We start from the raw sequence: 19524 nt of genomic DNA on the forward strand, positions 1-19524 counted from the left end.
GTAACAAAATCAGACTGTATGTTGTACCCGGGGGGGAGGTTAAGTGAGGCGAGAACAGAGTGAATGAAAATCTGTCCTGACTGGGTACTTTCAGGATGCCAGGGCACACGTGGGGAAAGCATGGGTACCTGTCACATGTTACTTGTATAGACCCAACGTCCTTACATGGTTAAAGTTTAACTGCTATTTTCCCAATGGATTTCATTTTCTGGTGATCAAAAAGAAGCGTTGATCTTATCACAGTACAAAATGCACATTTGCATGATTACAGGATGCTGTGCACTCACTCTTACCTGCACACTTTGAAATCAACCCACATAATCACTCAACCAGTTAGGAAAGAGAAATGTTTTTCAATAACAAAGTGAAAGGTTCAGTAGCCCACATGGTCAAACAGTGGTTGATCATTGATGCTGTGTTGACCTACCTTGTGTTCCAGAAAATGCTTTCAAGTAAAGGGGTAAAATGTTTGGTTGTCTTTCTTCAGCATTTCTAACCATACAGGCCATATACACCCAGTAACATGTAGTGAAACATTAAAGAAATCACATATTTTGTATATTTAAAGTGTTGTACATTTTTCAATCAACATAATCTTGTGGGTCTTTGAACAATCACTGAAAAACACTGTGACATCTGCTTAAATTCAGAGTCTCCTTTCTGATGATGACAGAAAATTGATAAAACATATAAATATTTGTACATTTATTCACATACAGTATATTAACACACCCATGCCTGACCTGATAACTGGTGTTTCCTAGATACAGGGTTCATATACAGTAAACTCTCCTAATATGGGGACTGTGACACAGAAACTTGCCAAGGATTACTTCACAGTGAGGGATTCCCCAAATCAATTTCCTTTATAAGGGAGCACCCTAATATGGTCGCCACACAGCTACAGATTCACTGTCTCTCCCTAATATAGAGGAGACAGGAGCCTGTGTTCAACGGAGTTGTGTTCATAGGGACACGCACCTTGTATCAGATCTACATATCCCTATGCACCATGAGCGTAACAAGAATAACATACTTCTTTATTCAAAGAGAGGATGGTGATGACTCTGTATGGTTATGAATTTCAGTAGTGTTGTGTTGGGTTAGCAGTTTGACGCATTTTGACCAAATGATCAAAAGAAACTGTTAAAAATGGCATGAAAAAAAAAACTGTGGCTACAAGTGACAATAATGGGATATGCTAAATGCTAAAACCTGTTATTACAGTAGCTCAAATGGAGAAGAAACATAAAGGCAAGTCCCAAACAATTCAGAGCCGTTGTACGAAGACTGCGAAGGCCGAACCAAAATGAAACAGTCTGGTCTACAGAGGATTTTCGCTTTGCATCACCAGCTGTGTTCACCCTTGCTAAGCGACAGGAACCTTGAAAACATACAACTTTTTTTTCACAAAATTTGAGGTTTTAAGGCCTGTTAGTTGTACCGTTAGCTGCCGAACTGAGCTGAAACCCAACACTTGCATTTAAAAGCGTGATCCTCAGGCTCTCTGTTGATGTTGTTTGCTGCCAACCACCTGGGTTTGAATCTGACCTATGATCCTTGACTGCATGTCATCCCCCTCTCTCTCCCTGACTTGGCCATCACAATAAAAAGGCAAAAAAAAATGATTACATAATTATAATAGAAGTAATACGTTCTTTCTACTTTAGAAAATACTTTAAGCTTTCATTAGCTGTGTTGTTAGACACACAGACAAACCTGTCCTAACAGTAGGCCCTTCAGTAAATTCAGTCAATGCATAAGATAACTGATTGGCCAAAGGTCGGCTTTGGCTTTTACAGATTTTAACCATATACTGTGCATGATTTTCATTATGCAGAAAACATGTTTTGGCTGCTTAAATGTATCCAACCAAAAGCCCCTGAAAGAATGTTTGCTCTCAAAGTTCAGACTAACTTTTTTTTTTTTTATTTATTTACAGACCTGCATGGAGGACACCAAGATTTTTGGCCTCTGCCCGACAGCCAGAATAAACACCAAGCAGACAGACCAAAAATACACTTTCTTCACAGACACCCACAGGTCAGGTACCCACAGTTTATGTTGCCGTTTCTCACACAGAAAATAACTCGTTTTCTCAGTATTGCAAATTCTGTATTTGGCCTGCCTGGGTTTATACTGTCCAGTTTCAAATGCTGGCAAACTACAGTCACACAGACTCATGAGTAACTAATATATAGATTCAGGCACAGGAAAGTTCATTACACTCACAGACAGGCAGCTGTAAATAAAGTTTTCCTTTTAAGGCCCAATGTAATACAAATGTATTATTGGGTTTAGATTTTATATGTAGAAAAAAGCAGAAAACCAGAAATACTACAAAATAAAAATTCTCTATAGACATATGTTACATGGAGCAGTAGATAGAATATACAGTCGTTGTTCTTGGTTTTCCTACTTATTCATTTTGGCTTATAAAGATGGCTCATATCATGTATATTGTGCATTAATGTTGATCTATGTCAGAGGTGCTGTGATAGTGCTAGTGCATCTTTCACTGTATATGAAAAAAAACTCACTGGGTCCAGAAAACATACGATTCGTGACCCCAACAGACTAACTTTCGTGCCTTTTTTGCCTCTCATACAGTTGGACAGTAACGTGATTAGATGCGAAACTGTGGCACATGATCTGGCCTGGTTAAATTGCATCTGTAGTTACGAAATTAAGCGGCGTGTGGATTTTATTCTGCTCCCTAAATTAGTAAACCTCATTTTCTCTGTACACTTGACTTTCAAGTCTCAGTTCACCTCCCTCTTCTTTTTCCTATGTCACACACATCCGCACTCACACACATGCACACACTACGTTGGCACAAAGAACCTCTGTATGAAATATGTGGGTTACATATACCAAAATGAACTGAGGTGAAATCAGTCTGTGGTAGGCGCCATTTTTTCCCAGTGTCGAAATTCATCATCTTATGTTTGCCATGCATAAGCTTAAGCTCTATTTACAGGCTGCAACAATTGGTCCTTTCTTTTTAAAAAAACCGTGCCATCCTCCAAGTCCAGTAGTGTTATATAACATACTAGTTCCATGGGAGAGGTTAGTGCATTGATATTTGTAAGACACCATTGAACTCATGCTAATTTGACAATGCTACAGCAGTTGGGCCTATTTCAACTTAATCACAGGATCTAAGAAAACACAACTGGGTATGGGTTTGGTAATCCTGTGGACTATTTTAGTAGTTTACAGTTCTCTGTTAACCCAAACTGTAAATGATGATAAATGATGAGGGCAGTTTAATTTTCAGGGAAATGACTAATCCGTGGTGATAAGAGCTTTTACAGAGGATTTAAATGCAACTTAGGCCAGGAAACGCTTCATATGGACATTTGTTTTCCCGTCAGTACACCACCACAGAGGACTAAAGCTCAAAGAAAACCTGTTCTGCAGGAGCCTGCAGAGCCCGGATAGCTCAGTCGGTAGAGCATCAGACTTTTAATCTGAGGGTCCAGGGTTCAAGTCCCTGTTCGGGCGGTGATGTTTTTGAAAATTAAAACGTCGTTATGTAGAGCATGCAGTTATGATAAGTAATTAAATATGCGACAAAGTACAGGGAACATGCTCTGAGTTTTGTGAGTGTTTTACAAGGCGAACTGAAAGTAGTATGGCTGTATAGCTGCGCACCTTGTTATGGCCAGTAGCAGCCTATATTGTAAATAACTGATATTATAGTGTAACCTACCCAAAGATGAATTAAGAGGTCTCTCTTATTTCTTATTTCGCGACCCTTCTGTGTAAACATCAGCTAAACTCTGTCCCTAAAACGTCCTCGGTGAAGATCCTGCGCCCCCCAAAACAAAAAGTGAAATCACGTGAATGAGTAGTGACGGGGCGGGTTCGCCGGAGCGCCTCAGCCAATCACCGCCTCTGTTTGGCCGCTTCCCATTCGACGATAAACATTGGGACTTGACCCGCCGGTGCCACACTGAGGCAGGGGACGTCAACGTGAGTGGGGCCGAGTCGCGGCCGTGGTCGCTGTTATTGAGACTGGAAGACCGGGGATTGCCCACCGACATTAAAGACAGGCACACTATGGTGAAGCATCATCCCGTTTCACAAGTAGGAGACGCGGATCCGTGGCTCTGACATCGACCTCCGCCGGAAGCCCGTTAGCTTGTGAAGCTAACGCAAGCTAGCGAGTTAGCTGTTACATACCGTCGTTTTTTTCATGCAACTGACCTCCACCACAACACAGACGCACTGAGAATCATTGGCTTGCTAGGTTGGGGTCGTTATCCCCCTGTTTTTTTTTATTTTTCTTCACGTCTGCTCCCCATTGTCCCCCGTGTGGTTCCCGAATATGATACATAATGAGTCAAAGAGATACCTTAGTTCATCTGTTTGCTGGAGGGTGAGTATGTTCCCATGTTACATACACACAAGAGTTTAGCTAGCTAGCTCCATGCTCAGGGCTAACTGTTGTTGCTAGCCCGTGTAGCTACACATACTGGGATGTTTGTGTTGGTTTGTTCGCGATACTGGGGCTTGGTTAGTGGGATAATGTTAACCTGAAGGTCCGTGTTAGCATCAGTGGGTCAGACGCCATCTAACCAGTCGTGTTAATGCCTGTGCGCCCGTAGGGTGAGCTCAATGTCATAAGTTACAATGACATTTCAATGTATGAATGAAATGGCTGGTGTGGGAGCCGTGTTCTGTATTCATTGTCAGTCATCGTAGCATTATTTTATTTTATTTTTTATTATTTTGTACAGAATGCTAACCTCAGGATTAGCTTCGTTTCGAGAACACATGTGTTGAAAGTGAGCCTAACCCACTTTCGGTGTCATCAGCCGCTATGGTTGGTGCATCAAAACAAACGTGGGCAGCCTGCCACTAAAGGTCACTCAGAAAACTGGGTTTAGAAACCACAGACAAAACATGTGTACTCGGATGTGACTGATACAACACCTAAATTGTGTGGACACGTTGGAGTGCAGTCTAGTCTTTTCTGCTATAGTCGTCTGCCCTGTATGATGGTGGGGTACATTTTGCTCAAATCTTATTTAATTGCAGTTTGGAATTGTTATAGGGAGAATATAAATACACATTTCTGCATAGACTCGTTGAAATTGGGTAAAAGAACATGCTGATATTTTTACAGACTCATGGCAAAATTAAATGTTGTAGATCTGTACCAACTTGCCTCAGGTAGACTATCCAGGTAATGAGTTGAGACATTTGGTGTACCATAATTATTTCCTGTGATGGTAAATGAGCACTTCACTTACCATTAACAAGTTACAACATCAGTGACTCTCATGTTGTCTTTTTATAGCCGTTATTATTTTATAGTGAGGCTGCACTGATAGATGGGTGACTAATGTCCTCGGATGAAGAATTATAGCAATATAAACTATGCCTTCAGCATTATGTGTCTCCTCATCCATGCATGTTTTTCCCGTGCTAATATCCTGTTTTCCTTGTGGTGTGTATAGTAGCTGCCTGACGCCCATCAGCTTACCTGTGCCAAAAAGTTTGTTGACAGGATTTACTATCTCTGTTCTGGTGCTGTTTGAAATTTAACCTCAACCAAAGATAAGGTGCTGGCGCTCCGGCTTTTAATTCCCTCTCATCTGGCCCTGCCCTGCCCAGTACAGTCCCATCAGGTTCAGGTTATTTATACAGGCCATGTAGATATTGTTTTTGTGTTTTCTCTTATCAGTCTTTTTTATATTTGTGAAATGAGCAGGTGACTTTCCCTGAAATACCTGAGCTGGTCATAAAGTGATGCCCTCGATGTTGTAATGTGTTTGTACAAGGCGTAAACTTATATATGTCTAAAGATCATGTCTTACAATTTTGTGAATGTTTAAGTGTTAAAATGTCTTAAATGATTTGTTTGACTATTCACCGTCGTCAATGTGCAGGTTTTGATAAACAGCAAAATGAGAAACACAACATATCTACAAACATTTATTTTTATATCAGCTAAACAGTTTAATGGAAATCCCTGTGATCATGCTTGCTACAAACAAAAAGTAACTTTTTGCAGCTGTTATTTGAGCCCTATTTGATAAATCCATGTATGAAAATACATATATCTGTGAGTTTGGAATGTGCTGTGGCAATGAACAGAAGCTTACTGTTGTTCCCCAAGAAACACAAAGCATTCCTGACTGGCTCTCGATGTTCCCACACTGTGTTATTTCTTGTCTACATGCCAGGGAGCTTTAGAATTCAACTAACCACACCATTAGCTAATCTATTTATGCAAGAAAATAACACTTTGCCCACCTATGACCATCTAGACTGTGTCACCACCGAAGGACGCTTAATATCAGCCTGTCAGCTGAGACTGGAGATTGTTTGCTATCTCACCTCCACATTGTCCACCTTTGTCTTTCTGCCAGATGTGGGGGCACGGTAGGAGCCATTTTAACTTGTCCACTGGAAGTAGTGAAGACCCGTCTGCAGTCCTCCTCCATCACCCTCTACGTGTCTGAGGTTCAGCTCAGTACCGTCAACGGGGCCAGTGTGGCCCGCATGTCCCCACCAGGCCCCCTGCACTGTCTCAAGTGGGTACTCAACATTTATCACTGTCACACTCATGCAACCACCATGTCTTACACACACTATGTTTTATATACATCATACAAAGCTTTGCTGAAACATAAACCTGAGTAAACATTGCCGTCTTATGGTCATTATTTGAGCTGTTCATGCGTGTAGCTCATGGTTCCTTTCCCCTGCTCTCCAATAAAAGACGTTTGGCTGCAGAGTCACAGTTCTTTCTTCAGCAGGCTTGTTGTTTGATCTGGCTCATGTCCCCCTGGCAAAACCTGCTACACCCTGAAACCCTAGTCCAAAGCTTCACCCTTTGGGAAAACCTCACACAAGAGCACATATCTGTCGCTTTGGCCAAACAGAAAATTTCATAACAAATACAACTATTATTACTTTTTTTTTATCCTGTGAGACTTTTATAAATTTCAGATTTTTCATGATTCAATGTGTCTGTTATGTCTGCCTTTCCTGCTTTAGGGGGCTGCTCCGAGCCTGTGGAAAAACTGTGTTTGGTGGCTTGATGCCACCGCTCAAATTCACTGAAGTATGAAGTCACATTTAACTGAGGCTCCAGTCACTGTGGCAGTTTTAACTTGGTTGTGTAGGCTGGCATTATATTCCTAACTAAATAATTCAGCCATGTTCTCATACTGCTGTTTAATACAGTGCTACAACCAGATGCTGACTAATTTCAGTTCTGTGTATCCATTTAGTGCCATTATTACTAGATTAAACAGATTGCAATAAACAGTGAGGGCTTGTATTTTTCTCAAAACAAAAAATACAGCTCTGTGGAGGTAGATTGAAGAACATGCGGCTTTTTGTAGGCGATGCCGGCCAGGGTACAGCCAGTGCGGCTGCATGAAAATTTCAACATGTTCCTCTGACCAGTGCCTGCACACTGCTGCCACATGAGCCAAATGTGGCACACCAGCATGTAGACATGACACACAGCTGAGGAGACGGCAGCAGATCTGCTTTTTTGTGAGCAAATTCTAATAAATGAGTAAATGAGTCTATGTTACATTGTTGTGCCTTTAGGTTAAAACTTGCTTTTCTGTAAAGCAGCTGATGTGTTTTTGAAGAAAAAACATGTAGATTAACATATTATGCAACTCGTTAGACTGGAAATTTTTTCCCCCTTATTTATGGGTGTGTTGTACGTGACCTCAAGACCCTGTAGTGTTCATTACCCCCAACAATACTAACGTGTTGAAAGGGGGAAAACAACAGACTACTGACAATTTTTCTATTTTTAGATCCCTACTAGTTTTGAATGTAGGCTAAAGTTCCTGCTGAGGGTGGGAGGAGAGAAAAGACCAGGCAGTCCTTAAAATAAGAAGGGGTTATCCTGCTGGGGGCATGAATGTGTTCAGTAGATTCAATGGCAAGTTATACACTGAATTCTAATATTATTCCTATAGAGGATTTGATTGGAGCTTGATGGTGTGTTAGAGGGATGAACAGGAGGCACCAAAAACAGAATTCATACAATTAAATCTCAACACCAAACTTTAGAATAATGGGTTAGTAGTCTTCAAAGTATTTCGCTCTGGACATGAGTGTTGATTGGACTGTAACTGACATCACCATCCTTGTGGGCCAAAGAAAAACACACACAAAATAAGTGACACTTGATAGACATGATACTTTAACTGTACCTCTGAGGAGTAGAAAGTGTTCATCTGCCTGTAATAAGTAATATCATATATATCATATATGGTGTTGGTAGAATCATAACATGTATTTGTCTGTGTGTTTGGTATTCAGATTGATACTGGAGAAAGAAGGACCTCGTTCACTCTTCAGGGGCTTGGGGCCAAACTTGGTGGGCGTGGCCCCTTCCAGGTGAGATGGCTCTTGTCAACTTAATCTTAATCATATTCTTAACAATGAATGCCAAATGATCATTGAATAATAAAAAAATATTAAGAATAACATAATTGACATTAAAAATAACTGTTAGCTTTGGCCTCTCAAGTGTTTGGCCTGCAATGCATATTTCTGAATATTATTTTGATGCTAGTTTTAGTGTTATTTCATATAATAACCAATAGCTCATTCCCCATTAAATAAAAGTTCACTAAAGAGAAAACAAGGCTTAAGGTCTATAGCCATGCTAAGCTATACCTCATCAGCTCCAGCTGTGTTTAGTTGCTGCTGTGTTTTGAGCTTAATGCTAACATTGTGCTAACATGCCTACAATTACTGTGTGAACATGAATATTAACTTTTGAGTTACCAGGAAAGCTGACATAGGTTATGCATTGATAGCAGTTTCCCATCACAACCACTTAGTAACCAAACAAACCCACTGGTGTCTGCTGTGCAAAGCCTTTTCCACAGCAGACATTTTAACATGTCATAGCAGAGCTCAGGTGGAATCAGCAGCATTAAGAGTGGCTGCACTCCATGTGGATGAACCACTTCAGTCTTCTGGTATTTTGCATTTCCTCTTTGAAGTCATGGTCACATTACTTTGCTGTTCTATGACATTTACCTCCACTTGGCCCGGAAAAAGGATGTGATTTCTGTGGGTGTGGGTAATTTTTTTTTTATAGATACATGGGCTGCTTTACAGGGAGGAAGAACTGTTAGGAACGTTGGAGTTATGTAACCACCACAGGGATCTTTGAGGTTACCTGGTGACAAAGAAACATGAGGGATTCACAGACATTTAGGTCCCATCTTCATGGCTTTCTCTGCAGTTTTTCTGCTGCTTACTGGATGGTGACATGCTCCTTTGGAAACGTGGCAAAAGCAGCAGCAGTTTGAGAACAACACTGGGTCATTGTCTGTGAAATACTCTGACTGCAGTTTGGTAATAACATATAAATGTCATGATCTTTAATTACCCTCGGTGGTAAGTGGCAGCTAATGGCAGTGGGCAGCGGTTCATGCTGCAGCAAGCAGGTGCCAGTGCTAAGTGTTTGTAGAGTGTTTGCTTAGCATGTTAGCATTGTAGGTGAAGAAATGCTGGTGCAGATCAGTGAAGGTGAAGATAACAAGGCCTCCTGAGCTGTGACGCAGTTTTAAAGATGACTGCACACACAAACACTGTTTCATCATGTGATTGATGAGCTTGGAGAATCACTAACAGTCCGACAAAGCACATTTGACTAATGACTGTAGAACTGAGCCAGATGGCACATTATGCAGTGCTATTGCAATTAGGAGGGAAAAAAGAAAAGCGGCTTGTATTTAGAGTATGGCCATGATCATTATGACCTTCTTAATTAGGTGAAAACTAATAAAGACACTTAGTGAAAACAGATCAAGATGTGCTTTTATACTGAAAAACCTCTTTGCTGAGACAGCTCATTAAGCTAAGCCTGATAGGGGGAGAGTTTCACTTGTTAATGTTGTGTAATTAATAAGCTCCAAAACGACAGGAGGTACATAGTAGACTGAGACTAATCAGCTGTATAACATGTGCTAACCTGTCTTTTCTTTTACTTCCATCAGAGCAATCTACTTTGCTGCTTACTCTACTGCCAAAGAGAAACTGAACGGTGTGTTGGAACCGGACTCCACACAAGTACACATGGCGTCGGCTGGGATGGCAGGTAACTCTACATCTGAGGGAACAGATAAATGTGTAAAACCATGTAACCTCCTGAACATTTCCAGCGTGTTTGTGAGAAATGCTGAGTATACGGACCCGGTCTGGTTCAGTGCCGGTAAACTTAGAAAAACAGTGGCGCTACATATAGGAACAGCTGTATAACGAAGGTGTTGAATTTCTGTTCTCAGCCTTTGTATTTGCATTGATCCCTCTGTAGAGAGCAAGCGGTGGTAGAACTAGTTTGTGTTATGTTGATGCAAAAGACTTTTCTCCTGAAGACCCTGTGTATGCAAAAACAAGCTTATCCAGTTTCTGTCACCGCTCACCCAGACTTTTCTTTCTACTGCTACTTCATCTCAAAACCGTTTAATTAAAAGTGTAGCCGGTTAACAGGCCAGACTTAAATGTTCTGTCATTATTCTCTGATGCTTTGTATGTCAAGGGGAGGTTATGTGCTTTTATGTCATACTGAACCAGCTGGGAATGCCGAGCCATTACAATGTGGGTCAGAGGGGCAGCTGCATCCCCTCTATGTGTGTGTGTGTGTGTGTGTGTGTGTGTGTGTGTGTGTCTGTGTGAATCTGACAGGTTCACGGTGGCGCCACTTTTAGCACACTGTGACTCAGACTTTTCAACAGCTCAGTCAAGGTCAGCGTTCGTCAGTTACATCTCTGTCCAATCAGACCGAGCTGAACTGACAGGGTGATGAGGTGTCAACCGTCTGGACATTAATCTAGATGTGTAATGATACATGATACCTACCGCAGAGTTTAGAGCTGACCTCTGCCATGGCTAACGATGGATGTACACTTGGTAGAAAGTTCACCCCAAGCTAAAACAGGATATATATATAGAGCCATACCAAAATGTTGACAGGCCAGTTTTATTCTCACTGCTTCAAATAACCACATTTTCTTGATTCATGTCAGAAATGTTTTTCCAATATTTGTTCTTATTTTTCTCAAATGTCAATAATAGATATCCAAGTACCAACACGTTAATGTAAGATTCCCTACTTTTAAGTAAAAGGTCCCTGTCAATGATACATTATTATATAGAGCTTCATTTGACTCCTAAACGCTCTTAATCTCTTAGTAATAATTACATATTCTAAGACAAATCACCATCAACTATAGCAGCTGCTATAAGAAATCGAAACCTTTGTGATTTTAACAAGATTACTTTGTACAACTTGCATGAAGAAACTACAAGCAGTGTCGATACTTAATGTCATAGCAACTTGGTTTCATCCATATCCAGAAACTCACAAAGCTCTCCTCTAAAGTCATTTTTTAAAGTCTAGTGTGTAATCTCTGCTATCTAACGACCCGTACAGCATTCAGTCCTCTCTGTCCTGCTTTTATCACAGACCTGTCTGAACGAGCTGAGACTCCTCGACTTGTCCATATCCTCACCTCCTTCGTGGAGCTGTGACATTTAGCTTGTGAATGTCTAGAGCTTATGGACAATGGTGTAGCCAAGTAACCTGAATATTAAATAAAAAAACTAAAAATACCATCCTTACCTAAACATACGTAGCGAGCCGTGTGATATACTGTAACATACATTAGTGAAGTTACAAATGACTTTAAATTTTCTTATTTCTGGACCAGAATCCACAAGTTCCTGTTTCACTTCAGCTCTCTATTCTGATGCATCAGTGTGTAAGCAGCATTTTACAGTCAGCGAGTTTAGCCCAGTGGTTCCCAATTTGGGATCAGACCCCTCCAAAGGGTCACATGATAATCTGAGGAGTGATGAGATGACTTTAATCCTCTCTTTTAGCCTCATAGCAGCTAAATGTTGTTACTGTATTGATAATTGTTTCTTAGCTGTATTCTTCCAACATGGCGCTGCTGCTCTTGGTTGCGGGATGATCATTTCACATGAATATGGTGGGTTCGTTCCTGGGGGATAATTGGAGGGAATGGGTTTAAGTTACATGGTTGCATGCCGGTCATTTTGCTACACACAAGCCTGTGTCTGTTTTAGGCTTTTACTCTACCGTAGCTCTCTTCTCGCAAGGGCATGAGACCCCCGCACCGCCAGGGGTCTCTAGCTGCATCTGTGAGGAGTTACTTGGGTCTGCGTGAGTACTCATCACAGATCTGTGCTTTTTTTTTTCTAAACATATCTGGTTCTCTTTCTCTACACATTTCTATCCTCCTCTCCCTTATTATCTAGGTCATTGGATAAGAGGCAGTGTTTTTTAACAGCTGTTTGCATGACACATACAATTTGTATGTCATTCCCTTGCTCCCCTACTCGCACACATAGGGTAGTCTATAGAGGGGCTATCTCTCTCTCTCTCTCTCTCTCTCTCTCTCTCTCTCTCTCTCTCTCTCTCTCTCTCTCTCTCTCTCTCTCTCTCTCTCTCTCTCTCTCTCTCTCTCTCTCTCTCTCTCTCTCTCTCTCTCTCTCTCTCTCTCTCTCTCTCTCTCTCTCTCTCTCTCTCTCAGCTGCCATTATGACTTTATATTTTCATTAAAAGATCATGTTTACATTGTTGTAACTTAACCAACATGAATGCAGCTTAAAGAGCATTTGTATCTTCTGTAAAGTGTTAGTCTGAGGGCACTTCTGTGTCGCAGGCAGATTGACACATTTCTATATTTTGAACAAAATGTAACCTTGTCTTTTTTTTTTCTCCACAGGTTTTACAGCCATCACAGCAACCAATCCAATATGGCTCATAAAGACCCGTCTACAGCTGGATGCTAGGTAAACATGACACTAGGGTGTGAGCTTTATGCATTACACATATTGGTTTCCAAATGGAGAGACTAACAGACTATTATAAGCCCTGTGACACAGGGACCTCCACAAATGTCTTTTTTGTTATTTTTAAAGAGACACCCACTACTTTTACTCCTGAATTCCTCTTTATTTTTAAAACCAGCCTCACAGAGACGCTGCTGTTATGGTGTGGAATCTGTTTGCTATCCCTGTGCCGCCAGGTTGGGTTCCATCTACTGCAAAGTTTCTTGCTAACAATTAACCTTATAATACATGTTCTACAGCTTCAGAATGCCTCTGTTTCTAGAATTTGAAATTTTCAGACTCCTAGTGGTGTTATCCAAAAATACACTGACACAGACAGCCAGGCATATTGTTTTGTCCCACCCCCGCACCCAAGAATTTGACGTGGGAACACTTAGAAAGAGGGGCTAAAAGCAACGCATGACTTGATGCTGCTGCGTAGTCAAAGTCTTTACCTGAGCTTTCATGACTTCATATTATTAATTGATAAACAAATATCAGAATTGTTGTTGTTATATAATGTTTAGCTACTCCAGTCTATGTGGGAATGTAATAAATAGGTTTTTTTAACAAGGGTAAACCCACTAAAAAAGGAGATTAACACCTTTTACACCGCCAGCCGAGTTTGTCGTTTCATTTGGACTGAGGACACACACACAACTGCAAGGAGTAATGTCATGGAGCCTCCGTGTGAGATGCTCCAATCAGTGACTGTGTGTTTTTAAAACATATTTCAGGGCTGCAGCTCACTCTTTAATCCCTGAGCACAGTGTAGTTACTGTGTCTCTGGTTTAACAGCACTGTGCTGAGGAGGTGACAAGTCTGTTTACAGTGTTTGTGCCCTGAAAGATATCACAGCATGAAAAAGGGCCAGAAAGTAGTGTTTTCATCCGGGTGTTTTCGTCTGGGTTCATCTTGTGTTTACACCCCTGCCGATCAGAGCTGATAAATACCTGTGTCTACTGCAAGGTCATTTGACCTGGGAGCAAATGTCGATTGTGCCCTTGTTAAAGCCCCATATTAGCAGGTTCTAACTGTTTTTTTTTTAACTATTGGAAATCAGAATTAATTCTGACTTTTAAAATGTGTCCCTTCCCTGCTTGTTCTCAGGAATAAAGGCGAGCGCAGGATGAGTGCGTTTGAGTGCGTGCGGCGGGTGTATCAGACAGACGGCCTGCGAGGCTTCTACAGGGGAATGTCAGCGTCCTACGCCGGCATCTCAGAGACTGTGATCCACTTTGTGATCTATGAAAGCATCAAACGGCGCCTCTTGGAGGCCAAGGCATCACAGAACATGGACGAGGAAGAGGAGGTGTCCAAAGACGCCTCTGACTTTGTGGGGATGATGCTTGCTGCTGCCACCTCTAAGACCTGTGCCACAACTATCGCTTATCCTCATGGTGAGTGTCAGATTAGCAATAAGCTAACATAGGCTTCTTTACTGGTCATTTTCCTTTAACCTCTTCCCTCTTTCTTTTTGCCTCTGTAGAAGTGATCCGCACCAGGCTACGTGAGGAGGGCACCAAGTATCGCTCTTTCTTCCAGACTCTAACGACAGTGCCCAAAGAGGAGGGCTACCGTGCCCTGTACCGCGGCCTCACCACCCACCTGGTACGACAGATCCCCAACACCGCCATCATGATGTGCACCTACGAGTTGGTGGTCTACCTCCTGAACGGTTAAAGTCCACCCCTCCCTTCTAGACATATGTAACCCTGCCCTTGTTCAGAGATGGAGAAAAAAGAAAACGAGATTAACTGCACACCGGTCAGCACTACAACCTGCTCACCAGAAGAGTACGGAGACAGCACGACGACCTTTGTCTCCGTGATGCGAGCGGTTGTTAAAAAAAGTTTGGAGTTTTGTTTTATAACCAAAGGGTCTGGTACAAGAAAGAGGGGTGAAAAGGTCCTTGCATTGGTTTGGGAATCTGGGTTTAGTTGTCGCAAAGAAACTCTCTCCCCATTTTTATTTTTATTCTTTATTCCATCCTTTCCTCCCTTTGGTTATACATGACAGATTCAGAGTGCTGATGACAAGAACCAGAGTTACAGTATATTCTGCCTCTAACAATACTAATAATGACAGAGAAATACAGTAATTCCAGTCCTTACTACATTGTGGATATAAGACCCTCTCCAGGTGTAGGCTTTGTCCTCATGGTGATGATCAGTTCTTAAAATATTTTATTGTGCAGCATTCCCTGCATCCCCAGAGGCCCTGAATACAAAGACGCCCAGACGTGGTAGTGAGCTGAAGTATTTGACGAAGGTTCACGAGTTAGTGCGAACTGGCTTGTTGAGGATGAACAGAGGAAAAAAGGGGAGGGAGGTGATTGGGTGACGTGCCTTGTGTGAAGACATGACATATAGACCGTGATGCACAATGGCTATAGGAGGAGGTGGAGCTCTGTCTACAACAAAGGATGTAGAAATGTAGTTGTACACTGGTTTTGTGTTATTCCAGGGGCCCTTAGTGAACCTTTTACATATCGTGAGTACGGACACACTCACCTAGAGGTTTTTTTACTAACCTCACACTGGTCGTGATATCCTCACATGCATTTACTGCTCTTTACACTACCTACTTACAGGAATGGATATCTGCTCGCTTATTACAAGTGAAGTCTGCGTAATGACACCAACCTGTGAACCTCTACATGTTTAATTAACCATGTGTGGGTGAAGAGTGATCACGAAGGTTAGTTAGAGGGTTAACAAAGTCACCAAACTAAACCAGATTATAATCCACTATTCTAACTACTGGAATGTAAGTAAACAGGCGGAATAACTTTTACTAAAAGCAAGGAAGTAAAACACTGACCAATATTGTGAATTAAAGATAAATATAATTAACAGATCTTAACAAATTATAATATTGATAGATATATAAAGTGTAAGTGACTGTGTTGCATTTGTCTGGTAAAATGCAGACATGTAGTGCATCTTCTTTAGAGGAGAGGGGATTTTCCTGTTTGTTGTCACCTTCTCAAACATGGGTGTTTTTCTTATCGCACTTTTCAATGTCTTTCTCTAGAATCTTCATCTTTTTTTATTTCTTTGGGAGCATGCAGGCTAGTTTTACAGGCGAGGACAATCCTCTTCAGTTTACTCTGGAAAACTTGTTGTTTAAACCAGTGTGTGGAGGAAGGATTTGCTTGTCATAAGCGCACATTAATGAAATCAGACCAGTATATATATTTTAAAAAAAAACAAAAAAAAACGATTACTGTTTTCTTGATTCCTTTCCTTTGTTCAGTTATCATTTAAGAAAACAAAATTTCAACACTTCAATCGGTTAAAAAATTAAATTTATTTGTTTTTGTTTGTCAGTATTTTATGTGGTGTTGGATGTCCTCCACATGGCATGGAAAGGTGCTTGCTCTCTGTTTTTTTTTTTTTTTTTTTTTTAAATAGCATTTTTATGTCATGCTTCAAACTGTTGAAGTGACAAAAACAGTGTTTTGCTGTGACCTAATCTATCCTACCAACCATATACCAGTAACTTTCCTTCAGTAATCATACAACACAGGAGCCCAGCCTGTTGACACCTGTGCATTTTCACAACTAACTGCGAACTTAGAAGGGCCTGGCTTTGCCCACAGTGCCGTGTTTATCTTCCACTGTATTGTAACTGGCATTGATAACTTATCCAAACACTTCACTGCTTCATAGGTCAGTGTGCTGGTGTGCAGCAGTAAGCAGCAAGGGCATTTTTTGGTATAACATTCAGATTGACTATGCTCACGTTCTCAATGCTGTTGTGCTTGACACTGCAGAAACAGCTTCAGTGTGTATCCCCAGATGCTTTTTTTTTTTTTTTTTTTTCTCCGCTGAAATTACTGACGTGATCCTCAATGTGAACAGTGAACAGTTTTACAGCACACATGATGAAGGATGCATTAGATTAGCCTCATTGTACAAGTCTTATTAGAGATGTGTTAACGCTTGCGACAGTGCCATCAACGCACACTATTGACATAGTGAGATGCAAGTCCATGGGTGACTCCGCTGCTGCTAGTAGTGATTGGACGTTTGTGTATCATGGTGCTGGCTACACTCCTATGGGTTTAAAACAGGACAAGTAGTGTGAGTTGATTGTACCTTATGTGATTAAAGGGTCAGTTTACCCAAATAACAACAACAACAAATTCTCTCGCACCTTCACACAGTTGAGTTTTTTCAATGCTGTGAGAACCGCAAACCAAATTCCATTCAGCTCTGATGAAAAAAAAAAAAGCCTGATTTTTCATTTCATTTCATTTTTTCCTTGTTTGGGTGAACTGACCCTTTTAACTGTAAATCTCTATGCATCTCATTTACTTGTATCAGATTCTGTTATTTGTCAGGTGATGCATTCTTCCCGCATTCTATGGTTATTTTCTTTTGCACCCACATGTTTGCATTGCGTGCGTGCGTGCGTGCGTGCGTGCGTGCGTGCGTGCGTGTGTGTGTGTGTGTGTGAGCGAGCAAGCGCGTCTGCCTAAGTGACAATCGTATGTCATTCAGTTGTGTCCTGTGTGTAAGAGACCATAGGAGTATGTATGCACTCAGAAGAATAGCTGCAAACAGTGTTGTTTTTATCTGTTTAAATAAGTTGTTGCCTTTTCCTGATGCCCTTTGTTTTGTTCCATGTTGTCATTGTTGAGCCGTCTGTGAGTGCGACTCAGTCTATGCATTCTCTCATACCTGTTTTTGTAAAACAAAGAAGTCAATAAAATGGAAAGAGTGCAAGTATATTTAAGTGTCAAATGTCTCTGTTTGCTGGGGGGGGTAGTTTACATCTGGTTTATCACAGCCTTTTTTACTGAAAACACTTACTGTGTACATAAATGCCGAGGGGGGCGGTGCGAGTGAATCAAAATCGCTGTTTGCTGGCTGCAAAACTAAAACAATGAGGCTGAAAGGCGCTATACTAAAGCTCCGTAGAGCTGATCAGGTGACCCCTCTCATACAGTACTAGTGATGGGATTCATTGCTAAAATAAACATACTGAATGACACTCCCTTAGTAACATGTTAATCCTCAGACATGTTAAATTTAGCTTAAAGGTGCATCTCCACAGTTCATACAGAGGGGAAGATGTGAAAGTGTGATGTGTGGCAGATGGCTGCACCATGGCAACAAGATTTACTTTTTCCATTTCTAAATGTTGCTGATTTACATGAATTGATTGTAATGTGACAGTTTAGTCATATTTTCATTTTTGTATTTTTTTGTTTTACATTACTGTTACATATAGATAGATAGATGAAATACTTTTTTAATCCCTTGGGGAAATTCAAATCGTCCATTAGCTCATTAATGTATTAATATTTAAGTCATGAGTCATGACCCACATTTAAGCTACTTACTGTGAATAAGGGGTAAATAAGTGATGTTCTCATCAATGACAGTATTTATTTTTAACACAATAGTGAGTGGGGGCCTTTTGCGGGACAAATGAGGTATTGTGCTACACAGTACAGACTGATGTGCTGATTACACTTATTGTTTTGAGAACTGTAAATGTGTCTCAGAAAATCTGCTTAACCTATAACCTTAAGTGAAGAACTGAACAATATATGAGTAGATTTTCTGCCACGAGGTGGCAGTGTTGAACTGCTGAGCTCCTGGCTAAGACTTCTTCCAGCACACCTTCAGCTCAATGGAGCAGATACTGAAGGATGACCTCCTGCTGCTGCTTCGTTACCCAGTTCAATAGAGAAAGAAGCACATGCCCACCACAGAGACAGTTGTGACATTAAATGAGGCAGCAGGCCACAGTGTAAACTTTGCCGACTAAAGCAGAACAAGAAACTGATGCCAGGTGAATGATGGCACAGCCTCGGCTGAGAAACACACTTACCTAATTCACAGATCATTTCCTGGCCCCAAACAACAGCATCACATCATCGCATTAGCTTCGCCAGGACCAGCCTGAGTCAGACAATACACATATTTGTTTTGTGTCAGACTGAAAGGAAGCAGGAATGTGTTCCCAAAACATGCTCCACAATCTGCCAGTAACACCAGTGTTCTTGAAATAATATAAAGTGCCTCCGGGTGTTGGTTGTGCTTCAATTGTAAACTGAGCTTTTGGGAAACACTGTGAAATGGTGGCAAAAAACCCGTTTGAGCCAGTAGAGTGTTATGACTAGCACATTGTTTACCTCTGAACTAGGGCGGAGGGTTAAAAAAAAAGGCTGTTATTACTGTTTTACTGTTTTCATTTCCACTGTCTCTGATGAGCTTTTGGTTCTGTGTTGTGATATTTTCTGCTGTCTGGCTTAATCCTAAAAAAAGGGAATCCGAGCACTAAGCTGTATTTGTGTTATGTGGAGAGATTACAGTTCTTTTTTCAGTCTTTAGGTATACATCAAGTTTTTAATTTCCTTGCTTTGGCCTTTTTTTCTGTAGCCTATGGTTTTGGCAAATGTTTTTTTAATTTCCACTTCCAATGAAGAGATTCCTCATGTCTGCAGTCCTGCAGAAGAAGGCTGCTAATCTGTCCATAAAAGGGCATTCGAATCATTAAGTTGGTGGATTCACAAGAAAAAGAATGGTCAAACTCAAAGAAGCAGAGCCTTAGATATCCTGACCTCAGCCCCTATTATGGATCAAGCTCCAAAAACAGTGGCTCCCACATTTACCATGATGCAATTTAGTAGCATCTTCCATTAGA

At 41.1% G+C, this 19524-nt stretch overlaps 1 protein-coding gene and 1 non-coding gene across 2 annotated transcripts; both read left to right on the top strand.

Annotated features, from left to right (window-relative positions):
• The first annotated feature begins 3434 nt into the window (after positions 1-3434).
• Positions 3435-3507, top strand: trnak-uuu (transfer RNA lysine (anticodon UUU)). The gene has a single exon. It is a non-coding gene; the product is annotated as a tRNA-Lys (tRNA).
• Positions 3508-3941: 434 nt separating this feature from the next.
• Positions 3942-17599, top strand: LOC139614377 (solute carrier family 25 member 36-A-like). Its single transcript, XM_071471576.1, has 7 exons — positions 3942-4384; positions 6384-6548; positions 8308-8385; positions 10002-10102; positions 12756-12822; positions 13972-14261; positions 14351-17599. Exons 1-7 carry the CDS (start codon positions 4344-4346, stop codon positions 14542-14544), a joined length of 936 nt encoding a protein of 311 aa, XP_071327677.1. The 5' UTR covers positions 3942-4343; the 3' UTR covers positions 14545-17599.
• Positions 17600-19524: the final 1925 nt, after the last annotated feature.

This window comes from Trachinotus anak, unplaced genomic scaffold (assembly GCF_046630095.1).
Source record: "Trachinotus anak isolate AG129_WGS33_773 ecotype Australia unplaced genomic scaffold, CSIRO_AGI_Tana_v1 ptg000034l, whole genome shotgun sequence".
Classification (NCBI taxonomy): domain Eukaryota; kingdom Metazoa; phylum Chordata; class Actinopteri; order Carangiformes; family Carangidae; genus Trachinotus; species Trachinotus anak.